Genomic DNA, 23,917 nt, shown 5'->3' on the forward strand with positions numbered 1-23,917 from the left:
CTGCCCACCATGGAACCAATGAATACTGGCCTTTTTTTTCTGTCTCTGCCCCCGTCCTTTTCCTTCTGGGTGAGCAGGAAGTGCCAATCCTGGGGCCTTTGCCTTGCCCCAGCAGCCCTGCAGTTCCTGCCCTAACTCCCTCAGGGCAAGTCCTGTGTTGCGCCGCTTTGGCTCGTTCCCTCCCCTGCTACACTTGGCTAGGCAGGGTCACCTACCACCTGCCAGGTGCCAATGTATCACCGGTGGTATGCATACCACCAGTTGAAAAGCCCGGGTTTAGTAGTTACAATGCTGGTCTAGAAATCAGGAGACTGTGAATTCTAGTCCCACTTTAGTCACGAAAGCCAGCTGGTTGACTTTGGGCCAGTCACTCTTTCTCAGCCCAACCTGCCTTACACAGTTGTTGTTGTGAGGAAAATAAGAGGAGGAAGGAGCATTATGTATGTTTGCCACTGAGTTATTTATGAAAATAATAAAGGCCAGATAAAAATCTAATAAATATCAATGAAAAGCACCCACAAAAAAGAAAGATTACCCCTTTTATTCCTGGCATGGATGAGAGAACCAACCAATTGGTAACCACTGTCCAAACAAAAACTCCAGCCAGCAATGGAGAACAGATTGAAATACAGATAGTAATTTCTAAAGCTTCATCTCCTACTGATTTCAGTATAGGAGATAAGCAGCTGACAGCCTTTTGTCATACATTACTTTAGAACAGGGGTTCTCAACCTCGGCAACTTTAAGACTTGTGGACTTCAACTCCCAGAATTCCTCAGCCAGCTTTGCTGGCTGAGGAATTCTGGGAATTGAAGTCCACAAGTCTTAAAGTTGCCGAGGTTGAGAACCCCTGCTTTAGAAGGAAATCAAGTGACTGATGTGACTCGAAACCAGCAGGATGGGGGTCAGCAATGGGGGTGACAAATTTTATCCAAGGGATTTTTCAGCTACTTTAAGGTAGCTCAGTGATGAGGAAAGACCTGAATGAATGACTACCAGCTAAACATTCCTGTCCCTAACACAGAGGAAAATATTCCCATGCTTGTTATACATCAGAAAAATAAATGATCTTGAATGCTTTAAAATACACTGATTGTTGAAATTTGCAAATAAACTATCTCCAATCAGATGCATGGGGAGGGTTGGAAAACTTATGACCCGATTCCTTGTTTGATCTTCAGTGTCCAATTTAATGATGATTGCTGAAAAGCGAAGGCACAATTTTCCACCATTTTGAAGAGGCAAACATCTGAAAACTATTTTACTGTAATAAAAGATGAAAGACAAAGAAAGCTCCAGACTTCTGCTCTAACACTGCTTAACTTTACAATGTTGCAAACTTCAGCACCTCCAGTGAATGTGAAGTGGAGCTCTTGGTCCTCAAAATATTGTTAATCCCTGGGATTTTTAGGAGCCTCAACTGCATAACGAACATAATGAACAATCAAGAGGAGAACTACGAACTGGAGTGGGGAAAAAAGAAAAAGAACCACTGGTGAAGAATCTCTAATCTGTATCGCATTCTTCGGAAGCAGAAAACAATTGCAAAATTATCATCTCTACAATACTGTGCAGAGGCCTGGAAAATGCATTGGTTCCTGCAGAACCAAACAACATGAAACTGACCCACATTGATGAGGAAGGAAGCAAAGGTGAAATATCCTGGCATTCCTTTTCCACAGACTGTCACAGCTGATTCATGATCAACACCCTGAATCAGCATCCTAGAAGGGAACAGGCCTCAGTGAACTAAATGGAAGTTCCTTAATACAGCAATTCTGACTGCTCTTTTTCTGTGATCCTTCCAAATGCCTTTTATAACTTGTCCAATTCTGGAATAACTGGGTTCATGGGAATATTGAACTTTCTGTGTAACCAGAGGCTTATCATCCAGCTTTCAAAGGATAATATGTAACTAGCAATCTCAGATTGCACTACTGAAATCATTGCCTCAGTAGAAAGAGAAATCCAGCTACCTCTGATTTTATAAAGATTAAGATTATTGTCATTTTTTTACTTTGAGCACACTGGCACACATTAAAAATGAAATTCTTTTGCCTGCACTCAAAAGAAAGTATATATTTACCCACACACATATATAACACACATATACACATGCTATCTACATACATACTGTATATATACCTACACCCATACATACATGCACACTCTCACACACATATAAATCTCTCTCTCTCTCTCTCTCTCTCTCTCTCTCTGTGTGTGTGTGTGTGTGTGTGTGTGTGTGTGTGTGTGTACTCAGAGAGGTTTGGCTGATGCTGTTCTATGTGGCTCTTACACTGCCAGGGACTTTTGATAAATTGCATTTAGATCCCATGCTAATTAACCAAGATGCACACACTCCTCCCCACCAGTCTCCCAAACATAACTAGGTGGAAATTAATCCCTTTCTGTATTTCAACCCTGTCCTCTAGATGAGCCACAATGATGCACCCCCAGTTTTTATCCAATAATGTATCAAAATTTTGGGCCCAAAATATATCAGAGTCCTTCTACATCTGGGTTGTCCTTGCTTCTCCTCTAGATCACCTTTTCTCAACCAGGTTACCTTCTAAATCCCCAAAATTTCTGAAAGTGCCCAATTGGGAAAGACTAGTCTTTCTTATTCCTGCCTCAGTTGGGAAATGCTTGGCTGATTGCATCACAAAACTATTTCAGATGCTGGGATATATCCAGAAATTTTTGTTTTTGTTTTTTATGATTAATAGTATTGGTTATAGTGCCTTTTGGTTAAAAGACCACTTTGGTTAAAGTGTCTTTTTGAAATCCTTCTATCCCCTGCACCATCACAACTGATGAAGCTTCGTGGATGAAAAGCTAAATGTTTTCTTCTTCTTCCTCAAAGAAAGAAAAAAACAGTCTAGTTGCCTTTTGAAGAAAAAAAGCACCTTTGAGGCATTTGGTCTTTTGGTTGTTTTGTTTTTGCTGCTATTTGGAATATGTTTTTGTCTCATTATTATGCCAATTTATTGATCTTTTGAGCAGTGTGTGTGTATTAATATTACTGTATAGCATGTAAAGAAACACTGTTATTATTATTTATTAAATTTGTTTGCCGCCTATCTCCCTGCGAGGTGATTCTAGGCAGCTTACAACATTAGATGTTGCCTTATAATTGTTCATAAATAATATTTAACTGTTAAGTTATGATGTGAGATTTATTTATTGGATTTTTATGCCATCCTTCTCCCCTATAAGATGACTCTGAGCTCTTTTGATGTTATGAACCACTTTTCAGGATGAAGAAGTATACAAATGGATATGATTACATTTCAGTTTTTATTTTATTTTCTGTTCACTCAATTTGTACAAAGCTCTTTCTACTTCAAAGTTTTTGCTTTCTTGAAAATATGGTGTCCTTTGGTAGCTATGCTCTGTGCCTTTAAGATCATCTATGACAGGGGTGTCAAACTGCCGGCCCTCAGGCCAGATGCATCATAGCAAAACCGCGCCCACCCCATTGCTGGCAATGGCAAAAAAAGTCACGATGTGTTGCGACAAGTCATGTGACGTTGTGAGTTTGACACCCCTCATCTATGAGTATATTAGATCCTTAGTGCCAACACACTGTTGAAAGACCGGTTGTATCAGAATAGTTTAGACATTACATTTGGGCTACTGCAAGAAGAACTGAGATTGAACCCCATATTTGATGAAAAATGTCCACACAGGAAAGTGAGAAATGGAAGTTGTGGTCACTTCTTTTGGCTTTGGGTGAAAGGAACCCAGTCTGAAGGGCAAAGGTATAAATCTTTTGGTTCTTTGGGGCAATAATTGAAGGAACAGAATGCCTTTTTCAGAGCCAGCATTCTTCATTGTCCATTACTCAATACAGAGAAATGAAGGACAATGTTGTTCTTTTTTTTTTTTTAATTCAGCCTTGGGCAGAAACAGAAAGGAATAGCAATCACTCCATAATCCTGACCTGAAATGACTTTGTGGAATACAAGTGAAGTGTTTAATTACAGTGGCTAATGTGGGAGTAAACAACGGCTGTGTGAAAAAGGTGTATTTATCAATAATTCCAATCTCTGATAAACTAGCACAACTGGCCATGATCTTTATTATGAATTAGCATGAATTGCCTTTTATAGATTTAGGTTTACTGAAATTGTATCTTGCTTTTCCAATAATGAATGGCATTTAAAGTAGTAAGCAATTTTATCCAGAGGCCTGTCAATAAAGCCACTCTGGTTGCATCAATTGGTTATGCTCTGATCTTCTGTAATAACCTTCTCTATATCACCATGTCCTTCTTTTCTCCCTTTGCTCTTTATTTCAACAGTGCTATTACATAAAACTAGAGATGTTCTGAGGAAATCAAGATGGTAGCAATATCGTAGCATTCTGTTTGTAAGGTCAGGCTGAATATCACCCCTTCCCCCCCTCCCTGGAATGATATAATAAAATAATATTAAAGTCTTTGTTTATTTGATTTGTTTTTTATCCTGCCTTTATTACTTTATAAATAACTCAAGGAGGTGAACATATTTAATTCTCCTGCCTCCTATTTTCTCCACAACAGCAACCTTGGGAATTGAGTTGAGCTGAGAGACAGTGATTGGTCCAAAGTCACTCAGCTGGATTTCAAGCCTAAGGCAGGACTAGAACTCACAGTCTCCTGGTTTATAAGCCAGCACCTTAATCACTCCTGCTACTGCTGGCTGATTAGCATAGACTTAATACCTACTTGGGGGGGGGTTTGAGAGAGACCAATGGAAGATATGTCACACAAGGCTTTTTCAGATGTGTGCTAGGCTGGAGGAGTATTTAATTTGATCCATGTTTTAATTAACCAACTTAATTCACACTTTTAACCTAGATGAATCCATATCCCAAGCTGATTTTTTTTCCCTATGACTTTGCCTTTCTGCCAAACAAAAATTAATAACAGGACATGGATTGTTTATGAAGATTGAATGTAAAAGTAATTAAGATATGTATAAGATAAAAATTTATTGATAAATGTAATAATGATGTTTTTACTGAGTAGATATAATAAGAACTATATTAGCTTAAATATAAGACAGTAAATATTAAGGGGAAAAGAGAGGAAATATTTGATGTTGTAACTTGAGATTTGTACTAAAGATTTTTATATGTTATTGAACTATTGATTAACCCAGCCACCACGTTGCTTTTTAAATACTTAAATGTAAAATTGGAAAATTAATAAAATATTATTTAAAAAAAAACTTACCTTTCTCCTAAACATTTGTTGTTTGAGGATATTCTCCTCCATTTTTCTGGCTTTTTCTGTCTCAGGTTTCTGTTGTCTTTTCTTTATAAATTGTGTGAATAGGATCTGTTTTGAATATTTGTCTATTAATACAGGTAAAAGAATGTATGTTGTGTTCTTATAAATTCTTGGTATAATCTTTGCTTCTTAAATGTTCATCAGATTTAGATGGGAATAAACATTTTATGTCTTGAAATACCAGGAATTAGTCTAACAAATCTTGGTCTCACGAAGCTCCCAGAAAGCAGCACATTCTGTTGTTATATTTACCCTGCTATTAATATGTGCCTTATAATAAGGTACAGATAGTATTTAAGAGGCTATAAAAGTTAACTGGCAGCAGAAGATTTCATCCTCCATCTAGTTTGCCTCTTTCTGTCTCAAAAGGGACATAGTAGACGGAGGGGGGGAAAGCACAATTCAGGTACAAATAGGCACTAACTGGCTCAACAGTACTACCTATGAGAGGGATATAGGTGTTCTGATGGACCCACCTTAACTACCAATGCAGTCCTAGGTTGCATCAACAGAGGGATAGCATCAAGAGTGATAGTGCCACTTTATACTGTATTAGTGAGGCGACACCTAGAATACTGGTCACCATGATACAAAAAAGATGTTAAGACTCTAGAACAGAAATGTCAAACACAAGGCCCGGGGGCCGGATGTGGCCCACGAAGTGGTTTCATGTGGCCCGCAAAGCCATCCTGGAAACAGTGAGGGAACGGCCCCTGCTGCCTTCACCCTGGCCCAGGCTGGCCAGGAGCCAATGTACAATTTTGTGATGGCCATCTATGCTGAAATGCATTCAGTCTTAGATCCACAAGGCCATCTGGAAACAGCGAGGAACCAGCCCCTGGCGCATCAGCCCCGCCCCCTGGGTGCATGCTCGGGAGGTGTCACCCTTTGTGAGGAATGAAGAAGTGCACCATCGCCTGGAAATGGCCAGCAAATGGCCCTCGCCTACTTCACATATCCGGCTTGATGGGCTCCGGGGGGTTTCAGCAGGCAGTGGGGCGGTCGCCTCATAGCGTCAAGAGCTGAGCAGGATGGCGCAAATCTGATGAGAAGTGCAATGCTGCCTAGCCCCCAGCCTGCCCAGTTTCAGCAGGCAGCAAGGTGCAAAGCTGGCGAGCTTCCAATCGCCCGGCTCAACCTCTTGGTGCTGTGAGGAGAGTGCCCTGCTGCCTGCCGAGACCAGGCAGGCTGGGGACTGGGCAGCATTGCGTAGGTAACAATGACTCTCACACTGCTCATGGCATCCCCTTCCCAGAGCCCACCAAGCCACATATGTGAAGTAGGTGAGGGCCATGTGCTGGTCACTTCACAGATGATGGTGTATTTCTCACGAAGGGTGACACCTACCCAGCTGCGTTTCTTGCCTGTTTTTCTTCCTCCCTTACCTCAAATATTTTCCCACCAGGAAGGAAGGAAAGAAGGAGAGAGAGGGTCTGAGGGAAATCCTGCCTTAGTCTTGCCCTGCTGCCCTTTCACAATCCCCTTGACCCTTCTTCCTGGCCTATCCTGGGGTCTCCCATCCTATTGCTAAGGAAGCTTTGGATACAAAGCCAGGTCTCCTCCCATGGAGAGGGAATGGGCCTCCCTCTGACTTTGCCCTGGTACCATGAGCAAGCTGGCTAAGGAGAGCAAGCACAGCAGCAGCAGCCTTGAGGAGGAGATAAGTGCAGCTGGGCACCCCTTGGGGAAGAGGGCTGGGCTTTGTGCCGCGGGTGCTCAAGGACCAGGCTGGGCATTTGACCTCCGCTGCCCAGGGCTCCGGGCAGCCTGCTCCACCATCCAGCCCCCCCTGCATGGCCTGAGAGGAACAGTGAGGCTCCTCCAGTGGAGGAGGGTTGATTTAAGCCCTGCTCATCTCAGATCTGAAATGCTGCAATGCATTGTACATGAGGCTACCTTGAGAACATTTGGAAGGTTCAACTGGTGCAGAGTGTGGCAGAACGGGCAGTTCTTGGGGCTCCTAGGGCGAGGCTCCTTGGGTGATAAGATGCACTGGCTGTTGTTTTACTTCCAGATGCAATTCAAAGTGTTGGTTATTAATTGTAAAGCCCTGAATTGCATAGGTCCAGGTTATTTGAGAAAGTGTCTCACTCCCCAGTCAAGGAATTCCATGCTTTCTCCTTATCTTTTAAGTATAATTCTATTTTTCATTGTAATTTATGTTTTTTATTTTTAGAAATATTTATCTTCTATGATTTTAATGTTTTTAATGCGGACAAAACTCAGCAGCACTTTTTCGTGTGGCTGCTGATAAAAACAGGATCGCCAACATGATTGCCAACGTCCGATAATGGATATGGCACAAGAAGAAGAAGCTATCCAAAGTCACTTTGAAATGAGATTGGCGGCAAATACATTTAATAAATTAAAATAAATAAATAAATTTATTCGCTAAGGCACCTGAAGACAAACATGAAACAATGGGTGGAAGCTCATCAGAGGGAGATCCAACCTGGAATTAAGAAGAAATTTCCTGACAATGAGAACAATTAATCATTGGAACAGCTTGCCACCTATTTGTCCAGGATAGAAGAAGGACTCCTGACTTGGGCAGGGGGTTGGACTAGAAGACCTCCAAGGTCCCTTCCAGACCTATGATTCCATTATTCTATAAATAGCATCTCCCATTGTTAAAATAGTTGTCTTGTGCAAGCAATACAGAACTGGGAGGAATCATGCATGGGAAGTACAGCAGTCAGAGACTTTTCAAGGTTTTCTTGTGTCCCACCTAGATGGTTTCTCTTGTCCACTGGCTGAGGAACACTGATAGCTTATCCTACTACTCTGCCACCCTTTCTATTCTACCATTGGTTTGAAAGCAAGCTGTGATTATCTTCTCTTCAGCTGACCTCAAAATGTGGAGAATACCATGAGCTAAACAACACTCCCTCCAGTGGCCCAAATGGGGAGAATATGAAGAACATCTTTTATTTAATCGTCCCTTCTCCTAAGGTACTGGAGGCGCAGAGAAAACAAAGACATTCTTATCCCACACCATATTAAATAGAATAAAATTCTTGAATTTCATTCCTTACACACACACACACACACACACACGCACACCAGTTTTCATATCTTTGAAAATGTTTATTTGTATGCATCCAGCTGCCTGTTTGCAAAAAAACATGATCTGATCAATTGCTAAGAGGGAAGCCACCCATTGAAAGATCTATTGAAAAACAAAATGTAAAGTGTTGAAAACCTGCAAAGGCTTCTCAGTTCCTCAGCGTTATTCATATGTCACATTTAAAAGCCTTTGTGAACTATGAAGATAAATAATAACACTCCAGCAATTTTGCAACCAGGTGTTTCCCCCCCCCCCCAATCATCTAACTATATCTAAGTATTGCTACTGTGGCTGGAGAGGGGGAGATGATTCTAAATAATGCATGGAGGAAGAGGCAAGCTCCAGAAACTGAATGCTAAAAAGAAAGGGAGGGAGGGACAAATATGTAGCTGCTTGAGCCCAGGAAGCAAAGGAAGGCGAGATTTCCTGCTGTTGGGATAGCAGGCTGCCCACAAGATATGCAAATCCAGGAATAAATTGACTCAGCTCTCCAAGCCATGAGATCAAATCAGTCCTGAGATGAGCCCCAAAGCCTTTGTGTGAAAGCTCTCTTAGTGGCATTAGCTCCTGCACTTTCTTTCGCTGCAATGCTGGCACAATTGCAGTTGCTAACTTCCAGGGCAATCTCTCCATATATATATCCCTAATCTTCTGCCTGAAGATTACATTTTACATTCTAGGATAACATTTTAATCACGTTTAGGATTACAGGTAGTCCTTGATTTACAACCATTCATTTAGTGACTGTTTGAAGTTACAACAACACTGGAAACAGTGACATATGGCTTCTTTTTCATACTAATGACCGTGACAGCAACCCCAAGGTCACATGATTAAAATTAAACTACTTGGCAACCGGCATATATTTATGACGGTTGCCATGTCCTGGATCATGTGATCGCCTTTTGCAACCTTGTGACAAGCAAAGTCAATGGGGAAGCCAGATCCATTTAACAACTATGTTACTCACTTAACAACTATAGTGATTCACTTGACAACTGTGGCAAGAAAGATGTAAAATGGGGCAAAACTCACTTAACAATTGTCTTGTTTAGCAACAGAAATTTTGGGCTCAGTTGTGATCGTAAGTTGAGGATTACCTATAGTCCTATTCAAAACTTCGTTATTATTCTGCTTCAGGACATGACATGATCTCTAGCTGTATACAGTAGTTATGGGGAAATAGTTTCCAAGCTTTGGACTCAGGGCCATTTGAAGAGGGCTAAAATTCACTGGGGCAAGATTGTTCACAAACTGTGATGAATATGGGCACACATAGAGCCAAAGAACTAAAAAGGGGTGTGCATAAGGTGTGTGTACAAAATGTCAAGATGGCAGCCACTATAGCAATGATGGCGAACCTTTTAGAGACCGAGTGCCCAAACTGCAACCCAAAACCCACTTATTTATCGCTGGGTGCCAGGTGGACGTGGCCCACTGAGTGGGCATGGCTGTAGTCATGGCAGACTGGGTGGGTGTGGCCAAGGTGGGCATGGTCACTTTGATGTTGCTTGGGAGGGACACCTGTGGGGGCTGGGCAGGTTTGGGGGAGATCCAGGGGATCTCTGCCAGGTGGGGCGGTGGGCTCATCCTGCGGGGTGAGGTGAGGCAAGGCGAGGCAGGGCGGGGGCACCATTGTCGCAGGGCAAGGCGAGGCAGAGACTGGGGCAGCTGCTGCCTGACACCATCGGCCCCCACACACAGAGGCCAGCAAGCGCAAGGGGGCTGACAGTGTCCATCAGCAGCCACAGGCTGCTGGCCCCTCGACTGGTGCACTCTGGGGCTCCGCAGCCCGCCACCAGCAGTTCAGAGAAGCCATCTCTGAGCTAGATGGCCAGCTGACAGCTGAGGAGGCGATGCAGTGGGTTGTGCCCGGGAAAAGGAGAGCATACGAGGCCAGGAGGGATGGGGGAGAGGGAAACCAGCCGTACTGGGATGCATCCGGCCACGTGGGACCTCGGTGAGTTAGCGGGTGGCTGATTGAAGAGGGATGGTTGCCATCTTTGGGGCACGGTGCACGTGCCCATAGAGAGGGCTCTGAGTGCTGTCTCTGGCATTTGTGCCATAGGTTCGCCACCACTGCACTATAGTGTTTGTAGATCTGTTGTTATCTTTTCCAGGATCTTCCCAAATCAGGCTGATTTGTCTGTAATTTCCTGGTTCCATTTTTTTCCCCTTTTTTGAAAATGGGATCCACATCAGCTCTTTCCCCATCCTCTGGTAGTTCTTCAGTGCTTCAGGCATGCTAAAGAATTCTAGGAATTGAGGTCCACACGTCTTATCGTTGTTCAGTATGAAAAACCCTGATCTAGAGTAACGCTTAATCCCAGTGATGATCCAGCCTACCATTTAAATATATATATATTGCTCTATTAATATTGATATTTTATAATTAGGATAAGATATGATCAGTTAGAGATCACTGGTCCCGTCAAAAGAGGATTAGGTTGTATAAATTCAAGGTGTCACAGAACACAAAGTCAAAGGCCCCAAACAAAACAGAGTTAAGAGGAGAGTTAAAATATGATAAATGAAGTAAAGCAATTTGTGTTGCCAACTTAGAAAAGCTGCTGTGTAAATAACTAAGTCCAGAGTTTAAAATTACTTTATGGCTGACCCGGTTATGAAATATTTGTTTGCATTTGCATAATTAAGGATCAATAGAAAGGTGGCATTAAATGACAAGGCAAGCAGAATGTATTGAGGACCAACTTCAAGAGGGAGGAGATGGTTTTGGTGACAGGAAACAAAAAATTCAAGAGCCCATCTCCTAAGATTAAGGCACATTCTTCCTATTTGTTTACTGCTTTACGACTGGCAAGTAGACTCAGCCGGCAGTTAATGCAGATAGAAAAAGATACCAGTTATATTTCTATAATCTGTCATTTTACTTTTGAGATATGTTGCCAATTTTTAAAGACATGGTGTATATAAGCCAATTCTCAGTTACAGAGAACCTATAAAATTGATCATTCAGACATTTTTGTCATTTAGAGCACTCCCATCTAACCCCCTTTTTCCTTCCACACTTCTTTTCCTCTTCAATCTCTGAAGCAATCTGAATCAAACTTCTACTGACTTCAGAATGCTAGAAAAGGGCAGAAAACATCATGTGGCAATCTGTGCTTCCTTCAGCCGGCCTAAAAGAGAGTCCTCAAATTATTTTTCAGTAAGTGCCTTATCCCCTAAATGTCTTCAAGTACAAGAAAAGCAAAACTTCTCCTGCCTACACTCCAAACCAGCATTTTTCAATTTGACAATATTAAGATATACATATTTCAAACTCCAGAATCCTCACTAGGGAATTCTGGGAGTTGAAGTCCAAACATCTTAAAATGGTTAAATTTGAAAAACATTGCTTCATACAAAAGGAGAGAAAATCAGTGACTTGGATACCTTCCCTTCCTCATTTTCAGAATATGAAATATACATTCCTCTGGCCATTTGCCAAAAAAAAATCTGAGTAGTTACCATGAGGGGAATCAACCTGATTGCAAAGACGCCATTCCTTTGTTTTCATTTGAAAGCCACTACAACCTGTGCAATTGAAAAGACAGCATGTCAGCATTTTGCAACCAGGCGCTTTCCCCAACAGCTCTAACAATGGGTGCTTTTTGCTGTGGCTGCAGGAATGAAGAAGACAATCTGGATTGATGTGAGCTCTTTTGTCTGCAGATCGTTGCAACTCTTTCTGGCAATGCTGTAGCCTGGCAGTGAGCAAGGGTGAAACCTTCAACATTAATCTCCTTTTCACCATTCTTTTTGGCAGGGACCTGATAAACAACTGTTTGATTTTTTTTTTCCAGCAACAGCCTTGAAAGAGAAGTTATAGGGTGCAAAGTGAGAGAAAATAAATTCAGTAGATTCTTGAATTCAGGAAGCAGTTTGAGGCAAGCAGGGAAATGGGAGTGTATTTCCAAACGATACAAAAACAAAACCTAGTTTTGCTGCAGTTTCAAACACATGCAAATGCTCACCCAACACTGATAAAACAGTCTGTATCCACTCTTTCAGATTTTTACCTGCTGATCTACCAATCTCTCATTCTCTTCCAAGGTATCTATCTCTCTGCTCAGCTCTGCTCTCTTCTCCAGCCCAATTACATGTATTTTTTCCTCCTTTGGGGAGGAGATGCTTGTGATGAGTGGACAATATGAATGAAGTTGTATCCAGAAAGCCCACCTTGCTGATCCAGCTTATATCCCCTTCATGGGTGAGTGAATCCTTGAGAAGGTGCAATTATATGACTTACCTAATTACGCAAGGTTTTTGTTTTTTTTTAAGAAAATCAGCAAGGTCCAATTTCTTGCTCGTCAGTAAATTAAAAAATAAAATGTGAAAAATGGAGGGTGTTAAATACATTGTCCTATCTTTTTTAAATCTCCTGTTTATAATGATGTTTTCATCACAAGCCCATAAGAACCTTTCAAGGCAGTGCAGATGGTCAGTTTTTATTCCGTTTCATGCACTTCGGTTATATTACATACAGTAATATAGGGTGCCGTAGCAGATGACGGCACTAGCCGATCTTGCTAACAACAAAAACTGAGCAGGAGCAGAACTAGTAGGAGAGTGGTTAAAAAAAAAAAAGTCAAGCTGGCAACCAAAACATGTGATCACAGCCCTGCCCCTTTTTGGCAAGTCCAATGCTCATAAAAAGGTGGGGGCTTTGATCACATTGCTGTGGCTGCCAGCTTGACTTTTTTATCCGCTCACACCCAAATCTGATTAATCTGGTAGGAAGCTACTAGGAAATCTAGTAGCAGTTTTGTCTCAGAAGTCATTAAAAAATATCCTAATAAATAAGGTTACCAACCGTCCTCCTTTAGGGAGGACAGTCCTCCTTTTCTGAGTTCTGTCCTCCCTCAAAAAGTGTCCTCCTACATGTCTTCCTTTTCGATATTTGAAGACTAATCTGCAGGGCTTTTTTTTTCTCATAGAATGCTCAGAACGGTGTTCCGGCACCTTTTTTTGATGTTTTTTTTTTCAACTTTTGCATGAGCTGTGCTACTCCTATTGGCTTTCGAAAGCCAATAGGAATTGCTGCTGAGCACGCCAAAACACCCGGTCAGCAAACTTTGCACATGTAAGTTGTCTGCAGAGAAGGTGAATTGGCAGGAACTTTGCACCCCTCCCTGCTACCCAACTACACCATATCCTGGTTAGTCCCGAAGATACCTGGAGGAGACTGGAGCGGCGATGCCATGGTAACTTTCTCTTGATCTTCGGCCCTGCTAGGGCAATAATGGCTGCGGGTGCAAGAGGCAGGGGCAGTGGGGCTGGTGCGAGTGAGTGTGTGAGGGGCGGCGGTGGCCGGCTGCCCCCCCCCGTGTGTGGGAGCTGCGGGGCCTGCTCTACATGGGGCTGCACAGGGTGGGCAGTGGTGCTGGTGGGGCAGCTGCAGGCAGGGTGTGTTGATGGCGGGCTGCCCCCCAGGGCTGGAGCCGGTGAAGCTGGTGCTTTGGGAGCCGCAGGGCCCACTCTACACAGCGGGGCAGCAGTGCTGGCGGGGCAGCTGTGGGCGGGGGCGCGGCATGTAAGCATAATTACAATATAAAATGTTATTGTTACAAATGTTTTTATTATGCATTTATCATATTATAGTGTATTCTGTATTATTGTTGCAATGAATAAAATGTTTTTTTTATTTACGATATTTGTTTCTTCAATTTATTTGTGTTCTCCTTTTCATTGTAAAAAAGTTGGTCACCTTATAATCAGCAACATGGTCATTGTTGTGTCCTGGGCCTGCTGAGGCAATTCAGCAGGCCCAGAAATGTTGCAAATAATCCCAGGCAACCTAAAAGCTGCCCAGGACCAGACTGGTTGGTGCCGGCCTTGTGCACATGCGCAAGGCGCGAAAAAAGGTGTTTGTGATTGGATGGGTTTGGGAGACTATAAAAGGCCTGCACGCCTGTTTGTTTGCTGAGTAGTACAGTGGAACCAATAAAGGAAGAACTTGGTTAACAACTTGTCTGTCGCTTCAATGCTGCGAACCCTAATACGTAAAAGTCATTTCTTCCGTGTTATTACCAGTATAACTTCATGGAAGTGTTTATGGACTCACAACCAGGGCATTATGTGTATTATGAGCAGAACTGCCCTACAGCTCATTCAGACATGATGTTCCTGCTCATACAGAGGATCTCTTTCTCACAGTCGTTATGCAGAGGCTGGGGAAAAGGCTACTCAAGGAACATATCAACAAGGGGAGGGCCAGTAGAGAATCTGTGGAATAAATGTTGCTTTCCTTTGCCTCATTATTGGGCTTAGGTTATGCGACTCAACTAGACAAGATTGGTGTCACTTGGTGATCCCAGGAAGTTGTGCCTTCTCTTCATGGAGCCTGTCATGCAAAAAAAGCCTCCCCCATCTCCAAGATACGGACAACTCTAATCCTGCTGCCTTGCAGAAGGCCACATAGACCTGGCTTTCCCCCAGATACTGGGGCCAGCAGGTTAATGGAGGTCTGGTGTGGGTGCATGTGTGTTTCTCATGCTGTTATTGAGGTGGAGTGTGTGTGCATTATAAAATTGTTTTTTCTTTTTTGCCACCCTGAGTGCCATTGGCATATGAGTGGCCATATAAATATGCCAAATATATAAATAGCTCGTCGCTAAAAAGCCTACTGAGGGGATTCAAATCAGTGAAAAGTGAGAAATTAAGTACCAGAGTGAGCTAAATAACAGAATGCCAAGGATCACATCTATTGGAGGACTTTCGTGTTATGCTTCCTGCATTTCCCCCCTGCATCTATTCTCCCTGCAATTGTTCATTATTTAAAAAAGGGAAACATGTTCTCTGATTGGCTTCTTCAGTCTTTCTCAGATTTGCCATTAAATTGCAGCAAAGATAGGGAGAAATGTGTAATAAAGAATGCCAGGTTCTATTGTCCTGGTTGCTATGTTTGTACAAGACTGCGAATAATAGATGAACTCATAACAGAGCTGCATAAACTAAAACTGAAATTTGCTAGGCAGGATTTATTGTTAATGTCAAATACCAGCACTGTGATGAAGTTAAATGCAGTGGAATAAATAACATCTCTAGTGAAAGATGGAGAGTGAGAGACTGACTTCTGCAATAATGTAGTATTTGAGTATTGTACCTTTTAAGGCTTGGGTCTCCTGTAGCCACTTCAGATATCAAATGCTACAGAAGGAGAAGCTGTGTGGCTGCATCTTTTTCTCACACAAACACTAATGGAGACTTTTGGGCAAATGCCAAATGTCAGACACATCTGTGCACACACATTTTCACAATAATCTAAACCTTAACATAATTAAGGGTAAAGAGGGCCAGGTCAAAGCAGAATATATCAGGAACTGTAGTGCAGAGGGCAGGGAAGAATATTGTGTGTGCAACAGGTATAAACAATAGGCAGAGCTTCAATCGCAGCATTGAGGATGCCATTTTGATGATTTTTTTACCTCAGTCCCCAACATACAGCTGCAAGGGAGCGAACCCCATTATGGTCATATGTCATATGACAGTTATAAATTTTGTGTTTTTGCAGTGATCGTAAAAGCAAATGCAATGATTGTAAAGCAAACGTGGTTGTAAAGCAGATGCAGCAATTATTAAGTCAACACAATAGTCTTAAGCAAACAGTACTTTACTATGCACAATTTTACTAAAAAAAGTAGGTGCCGTTTTTCAGCAAACCATTGTAAAATGCAGTCACATGACTGGGACACTGCAAACAGCCCTAAATATGTCTGCGTTGTCAAATGCTCAAAGTTTGGTCATGTAATCACTGGGGGGGGGGAGAATCATCAGAACTTTTAATCTGAGTTGTAAATCCTTTTTCAGGTGGGTCATAACTTTGAATGGCCACTAAACAGTTGGTCATAAAATCTGTCTATTCTGTAGATATTCCTGCAAGAAATACGAGGAAAAGTGGGTTTTAGCAAATATACCTTATCATATATGGCATGATATATGTTCAAAATTTTATTTTCTCTTGCTATCTGTCTTCCACAAAATTACAGAAATCATTTTGCCTCTAAATAATGTCATTTTTCTCAGATTTAAAGAAAAGTGTTTGCCAGCAATATTAGGGTTGTGATTCAATTAAGGCTGCAGCCCTGAACTTGCTTACCTGGAGTTACCTTTCTCAAACAAAATGGAATTTTCATCTAAGAAACATGTGAAGAATGTTACATTATTAATTAGATCCACATAATGTTCTTATTTGTTTAAAAAGATACTTTTTAAAAAAAATTACACCCATATGTGCTACCGGGAGTTTAATTTAAGAAATTAAATTATCCTTTTTTCTCTTCTACCCACAGTAGAGGAATGTCTCTTCCAAGGTAGCACTTGCCATCTGCAGTTTTATTAAAAAAAATGTAAGATTTGAAAACAGGATAACCAATTAATTAAGGATGCCTTCTGAGTCAACAGAAATCATGAATCCCAAACACTGCAGCTGCTAGGAAGGAATGAAGGCAATGGAGTATCTCCTTTTTAAAGAGGCTTAATTAAACCTCCACAAGAAAAGGCTCTCTCTGATAGGGGTGTCTCCAACACTACTAGAAAAAAACGAGAGAACCCAGTCCTCCCCTCCAGAAGGTCATTTAAGGTGCCATTTAGTTCACTTTCCACTGTGCCTTTAACAGCAGCTGACATGCAGAAACAAAGGAAGAGATGTTTTCCCATACTTGCTTGCCAGGCAAAGCATGACCTTCTAAATTTCCAAGCACTAGTATGCAGTTAAATGCACAAGAGCAATGCAAATGAATAAAAATCTTAAAAGAAAAAAGGGAGTTGTAGCTCATTTTCATTCTAAAATAATGAACATGGAAGTTCTCTCTCCCCCCCTCCTTACACACACACACACACACACACACACACACACAGAGAGAGAGAGAGAGAGAGAGAGAGAGAGAGAGAGAGAGAGAGAGAGAGAGAGAGAGAGAGAGAGAGAGAGAGAGAGAGTATCTTTCATCTCTGGCAAATCATCAATTTAACAAACATACTTCTGCTGATCAATGCCTCCACTTCAGGAAATGCTTTGTGCATCCATGAGCTGCAAATCTGGTGGTAAACAGGTAACCTGGATTGATTCCTCCCCCCAAGAAGTGCTTTAGATGCTTGCCCTGCTTTAGTATCAGATAAAATATTGTTTCATTGCAGCTTTTTCATTACAAGTGCTATGAAGCCAGTGTGGAGCAGAGAATTGTATTTCTTCTCGGAAGACAGAAAATTGGTTTCCATAAAGCCTCCAAACTGCAAATTTTGACAAATAGCGCTCTACTGAAAGTCTATGTCACAATACAGTTAACATCAAGGATTGCTAGTTTGGTTTAGTAGTTAAGGCACCTGGGTAAAACCAGGAGACTGTGAGTTTCTCAGAACTCTTTCTGACGAAGAATGCTAACAACCAGATGACTGAAAGGAATATAAATCCTTCCATTCCCCACCATTCAGTCAGAACTGAAGAAGCTTCTTGGATGAGAAGCAAAACATCTTCAAGGAAGTCCAGTTGCCTCTTGAAAAAAGCACCTTGAGACAACCATGACCTGGATGACTGAGAATCTCCATAGACATTATGGGCAAAGGTATCTGGAAATCTAGAAATGTTAATTGGAAAATAATTTAGAGTCAGAATTAGCAGAGGGTGCAGCCAAAGGTTAGGGTAGCTACCCAATGTCAGGTGCTGACTCCACTGTAGTCCCAATACATTACCATCTAGGAAATGTTTTAGTTGCAATATTTCTGCATGGAATGCTGCTGGCATTTACAGGCTGAAAAGCAAAAATAATGAAAAAAGTTGGCATCCTTATTTTAAAAAGAAGGTTAGAGATTATGCAATAAGTAAATTAATGAAAATAAAAGGGGGATTGATTCTTAAATGTAATAAAAGGCTGTGGGTTCATGGGGCCTTGGGATCTGGGGGTTTATCTTCCTTAGTTCCGGATGGATTTGCACTACCCCAGATAGACCCGGTGGACAATCTGCGGCTTCTCCTAGACTTGAGACTCCCGCTCAAAGAGTAGGTGGCAGTCATGGCTAGGAGAGCTTTTGCACAACTTTGTGTTATGTAGCAGTTGTTCCCTTTTCTGGATCGTAAGGCCTATACACGGTCACTCGTTCCCTATTCATCTCCCTGTTGGATTACTGCAATGCATTCTATATGGGGCTACCTTTGAAGAGTATTTGGAAGCTACAACTGATACATAACCCAACTGCACAGACAGTTCTGGAGACCCTCTTGGGTGGCACATGTAACACTGCTGTTATGCGCAGTGGTTGCCAGTTTGCTTTCATATCTAACTCAAGGTGTTGGTTATAAAGCCCTTTATGGAATGGGTCCAGGGTATCTGAGAACCATCTTGCCCCAATAGGACTAACCCACCCCACTTGTTTCAGTGGAAAGGATCCTGTCAGCCAAAAAATTTCGTCTGGTGAGGTCCAGGAGAAGAGCCTTTTCTGCTGTGGCTCCTGCTCTCTGGACTATTCTCTCATCAGAGTTGAGGTCCATCCTCACACTCCTGGCTTTCCAGAGGAGCCTAAAAATGTGGCTCTGTTGTTTGGCTTAGGGCATGTCAACCCAAGGACCGGGGGCCGGATGCAGCCTGCAATGTGGTTTCATGTGGCCCGCGAAACCATCCTGGAAACAGTGAGGGAATGGCCCCCACAGCCTTGGCCCTGACCCAGGCCACCCGGGAGCCAATGTACAATTTTTTGGTAGCCATCTATGCTGAAACGCATTCAGTCTTAGCTCCACAAGGCCGTCTAAAAACAGCAAGGGACCGGCCCCTGCCACGTTGGCCCCACCCCCTGGGCACGCGCTTGGGAGGTGTCACTCTTTGTGAGGAATGAAGAAATGCACCATCGCCTGGAAGTGGCCAGCAAATGGCCCTCTCCTACTTCACATATCCAGCTTGATGGTCTCCGGAGGAGTGGTTTCAACAGACAGTGGGGCACTCTCCTCACAGCGCCAAGAGGCTGAGCCAGGTGGCATGAATCCAAAAAGAAACATGCTGCAGCTCAGCCCCCAGCCTGCCTGATTTCAGCAGGCAGCAAGGTGCAAAGCTGGCGAGCTTCACACTGCCCAGCTCAGCCTCTCAGCGCTGTGATGAGAGCGCCTGCTGCCTGCCGAAACTGGGCAGGCTGGGGGCTGGGTAATATCAAGCTTCTTTTCAGATTCGCGCTGCCTGGCTCAGCCTCTCGGCACTGTGAGGAGAAGGCCTCACTGCCTGCCGAAACTAGGCAGGAGGGGGCTGGATGGCATTGTGCAGGTAATGTCGACTCTCATTTGTTCATGGCGTCCCCTCCCCCAAAGCCCACCAACCCAGATATGTGAAGTAGGCGAGGCCCATGTGCTGGCCTCTTCCAGGTGATGGTGCATTTCTTCACTCCTCACAAAGGGTGACACCTCCCCAGCTGCATTTCTTGCCTGTTTTTCTCCCTCCCTCATCTCAAATATTTTCCCACTACTCTGTTCTTAGGAAGGAAGGAAGGAAGGAAGGAAGGAAGGAAGGAAGGAAGGAAGGAAGGAAGGAAGGAAGGAAGGAAGGAAGGAGAGGGAGGGTCTGAGGGAAGTCCTGCCTTAGTCCTACCCTGCTGCCCTTTCACAATCCCCTTGCCCCTTCCTCCTGGCCTATCCTGGGAGTCTTCCATCCTATTGCTAAGGAAGCTTTGGATACAAAGCCTGATCTTCTCCCATGGAGAGGGAGTGGGCCTCTCTCTGACTTTGCCCTCATACCCATCATGAGCAACCTGGCTAAGGAGAGCAAGCACATCATCAGCAGCCTTGAGGAGGAGATAAGTGCAGCTGGGCACCCCCTTGGGGTACTGGGGTTGGGCTTGGTGCCGCGAGTGCTTGAGGGCTGAGCTGGGCATTTCACCTCTGCTGCCCGGGCTCCATGAAGCCCGTGGCACTATCCAGCCCCCCCCCGCATGGCCTGAAAGGAACAGTGAGGGTCTTCCAGTGGACTATGCTTTGGTGCTTGCCCCGGTCCCACCCCCTTCTGCCAGAGACCCTCAGATCTGTCCCGCTCCTGCCCAGGCCTCTACAGACACCCTTGAAGTGAATGATGAAGAGCTGGCCATGCCCACCCAGTAGGCCACACCTACTCCGGCCATGCCCATCCAGTAGGCCACGCCCACCCTGGCCACCCCTACCCAGCCCCCCCGAGGACAACCATAATGCTGATGCAGCCCTCAATGAAATTGAGTTTGACACCCCTGGCTTTGGGCTCCGACGGGCTGCTACATAGGGGGTGGTTGACAGTCTAGAGAAGATTCTCACCCCCAGGACTCCCATCATCTTGGTATTTAACTTTTAACTTCTCTATTCAATTTTTTTCTAATTTTAACTGTTTTCTAGCATTTTTTAACTTTTTATTTAAGTTGCCCAGAACTGCTGTATCAGTTGGATGGGCAGCATAGAAATTAATTAATTAAAAGAATTAATTAAAAATGTTTCATTTAGAGCAACATTTATGAGATAATCCAAGACTTGTGATCCTAAGCAGAGATACTGCACACTTCTTGGTATTTCTCCCAGTGCTATACTTCTGTGGCTCAGTGAATAAGCAGTGCAAATTAGAAATGGAAAAGCAACCTTAGCTGCACAAGTTGATGGGGCTTTGGAGGATCAGAGAGTACATAAGTAAAAATCATGCAATAATAAGAGCTTAGAGAAACAGGCACTCCTCCAGCACTTTGCCTTGGCACCAGTGAAAACAGAAATCTGTTGTGGTTATGTGTTTCTCTACGAGTAGGGTTCTTGAATGCTGTGGATTTTGTGTTTTAATCCTTGCATACCACCCAAAATTATTGTTATGAGATGAGCAGACAGGTCAGTCAAGGTTAATCTAAAACTGCCTTAAGAAAGGATACCAAAAATCTCTGGATCACTCTGGTTGGAAGCCAGATTCCTAAGTTAACTTGCAGAACCAGGTACATAAATAAGGGCTTCAGATCAGAAGGTGTGATGATGGTCACTACCACAAGGGCTGGTTTATAATTAAATCATAAGCACGAGTGAATCAGCTGTGACTCAATTCACTCAGCCCAGACATCATATCAATTACATATTTTACAGCTCTGCTACAATAAGCACAGGAGGAAAAATTCTGAAATAACTGGTGGTACAGATAAAAGGAGATGCAGCAGCCACATGAACAGGTCACCAGCACTGGAAATATTTATAGTATCATGCGGGGATTCAAATTTGGGGGTTGCAGAGAACTACGGATGCATATTTCCAATCACTGTTCAGGTCTCAAATTTCTATCCATAAAGCTGGTATTCTTTGCCAGGTACCATCATGCTACTTAACATATTCTTATAATGATATTCTTATAACTATATTAAATTAAATGGAAAGATTATTTGGGGGAACCATTTTGAGCTCTTTGAAGGAAGGGTGGGATATACTGTAAATGTCCTCAATATGGACAAAAGGTAGGAATTTAATTCAGATGAATTAGAAATTTCCAAGCAATACAATTCATTAATAGCCAGATGATTTGGAAAACAAACATGTCTCAACTATGTACTTAAAATTTATTAACCACACCCAAAATTACTGCATGGCACTTGGGTTACATGGATCTAAACCAGATCATCCCAATCTGGTGCTTTTAGATGTGTCAATTCTTATTTTCTCCTCACCAACATCAACTGGGAGACATCCCAAGTACCAGCACAGAGGTACACAATCAAAAGCAGTGCTCAAATGCTTAGCTGAAGGATCAAGGCAAGCAGAGATCTGCTTGCAAATTGAACAAAAAAGGAAGGTGCTTGCTTTCCATTCAGTGAGAGATGAACTCACCTGTTCTTCTCTTGCTCCTCTGGTTTCTCAGAAATATTATCATCTTCTCTTGTACTGCTCCAGGGTCAATTTCTGAGCTCTGAGACAATATCAGTCTTGAGAAAGGAGATGGCAGCAGAAGTTAAGAGGAGTCTGCAGAACAGAACAATAGTAAAAGCTAGAGACTTTGTGATCATTCAACTTGACCACTATTAAGGAAAGCAGCAGGCTGTTTGTGCATTTCCATCGCCAATTGCTTGGATTACTTCTCTGTTTCAGAAAATAGCTAGGAAAGCTTTGCTAGGTGAGGTGAAACTCATCAAGAACATTGTGAAGACCAATGGAGAAGTGGCCATCTTAATTTCATTTCATATTTCATTTGCGAGCCTCCTTTGATATAGCACATCAGATAGCACAGGTGGTGATGCAGGGAAGTAATATTGACCTTGAACTAAATAGTCTTGGGAGGGGGCTTCTAAATTGCCATGTGTGTTAATTGCTTCAACTGTGAAACACACAGCTATTGTCTCACCATGCAGCGCCTTCATGACAAAAGTAGTTCACTTCTGTCCTGATGCTAAACAGCTTTACTAAGGAATGAGCACTTTCTGGTTAAAGAAAAGAATAGGATTTCTAGAGTAAAGATACTATAAAATACTTATTGCATAATATGTACACGACTGGTAAATGATGCAAGGCTGGATAAATAAGGAGAAAGAGAAGACGCTGTAGGGAAGATTATTTATACTGTCAAACTGTGCTTAGATTTCTAGCAAGGTCTTCATCGAATGCAGCTCCTCTCAAATGAAAAGTCATATAAATAAATCATGTGAATCTCATATAGGTAGTCTTTGATTTATACTCATTTGTTTAGTGACTGTTAGGGTTACTGAAGGCACTGAAAAAAAGTGACGTACAATCAGTCTTTGCAATATACAACCATTCTAGCATCCTCATAGTCACATGATCAGCCATCCGGCATATTATTTACTATCGTTGCAGCATCCTGGGGTCATGTGACTGCCATTCATAACCTTCCCAGCCAACCTCCAACAAGCAGAGTCAATGGAGAAAGCCGGATTTCCTTAATGACTGTGTGATTCACTTAACAACTGCAGTGATTCACTGGCAAAACCCATAAAACTGAGCATGATTCACTTAACAACTGCTTTACTTAACAATACTGGTCCCAAGTGTGGTCATAAGTAGAGGACTATATTTACTGCAGATTTGCAGTAGAAACATCTGCACAGAAAGACAGAAAAAAAGAACCAAATGTACAGGTACACTATACTGTAGGTGGTACCTTGCTAAATAGTAGTAACTGTGAGAGGGATCTCAGAGTCCTAGTGGACAATCACTTAAATATGAGCCAGCAGTGTGCTGCAGCTGCCAAAAAAGCCAATGCAGTCCTAGGCTGCATTAACAAAGGGATAGAATCAAGATCACGTGAAGTGTTAATACCAATTTATAACACCTTGGTAAGGCCACACTTAGAATACTGCATCCAGTTTTGGTCACCACGATATAAAAAAGATGTTGAGACTCTAGAAAGAGTACAGAGAAGAGCAACAAAGATGATTAGGGGACTGGAGGCTAAAGCATATAAGAAATGGTTGCTGGAATTGGGTATGTCTAGTTTAATGAAAAGAAGGACTAGTAGTGACATGATAACAGTATTCCAATATCTCAGGGGTTGCCACAAAGAAGAGGGAGTCAAACTATTCTCCAAAGGCAGGACAAGAAGCAATGGATGGAAATTAATCAAGGAGACAAGCAACCTAGAACTAAGGAAAAATTTCCT

General features: G+C 42.6%; 1 protein-coding gene across 3 annotated transcripts in view; it reads right to left on the minus strand.

Annotated features, from left to right (window-relative positions):
- The window catches only part of RCOR1 (REST corepressor 1), a 345,293-nt gene that overhangs the window by 283,071 nt on the left and 38,305 nt on the right, over positions 1–23,917 (minus strand). For all 3 annotated transcript variants that reach the window (XM_039364835.1, XM_039364837.1, XM_039364836.1), the window contains exon 2: positions 22,135–22,266. In XM_039364835.1, coding sequence (XP_039220769.1) covers positions 22,135–22,177 — 43 coding nt within the window. In that variant the 5' untranslated portion in view covers positions 22,178–22,266. The remainder of the gene's footprint in view (positions 1–22,134; positions 22,267–23,917) is intronic.

This window comes from Crotalus tigris, unplaced genomic scaffold (assembly GCF_016545835.1).
Source record: "Crotalus tigris isolate CLP2741 ecotype Arizona unplaced genomic scaffold, ASM1654583v1 scf7180000019856.1557650, whole genome shotgun sequence".
Taxonomy (NCBI): Eukaryota; Metazoa; Chordata; class Lepidosauria; order Squamata; family Viperidae; genus Crotalus; species Crotalus tigris.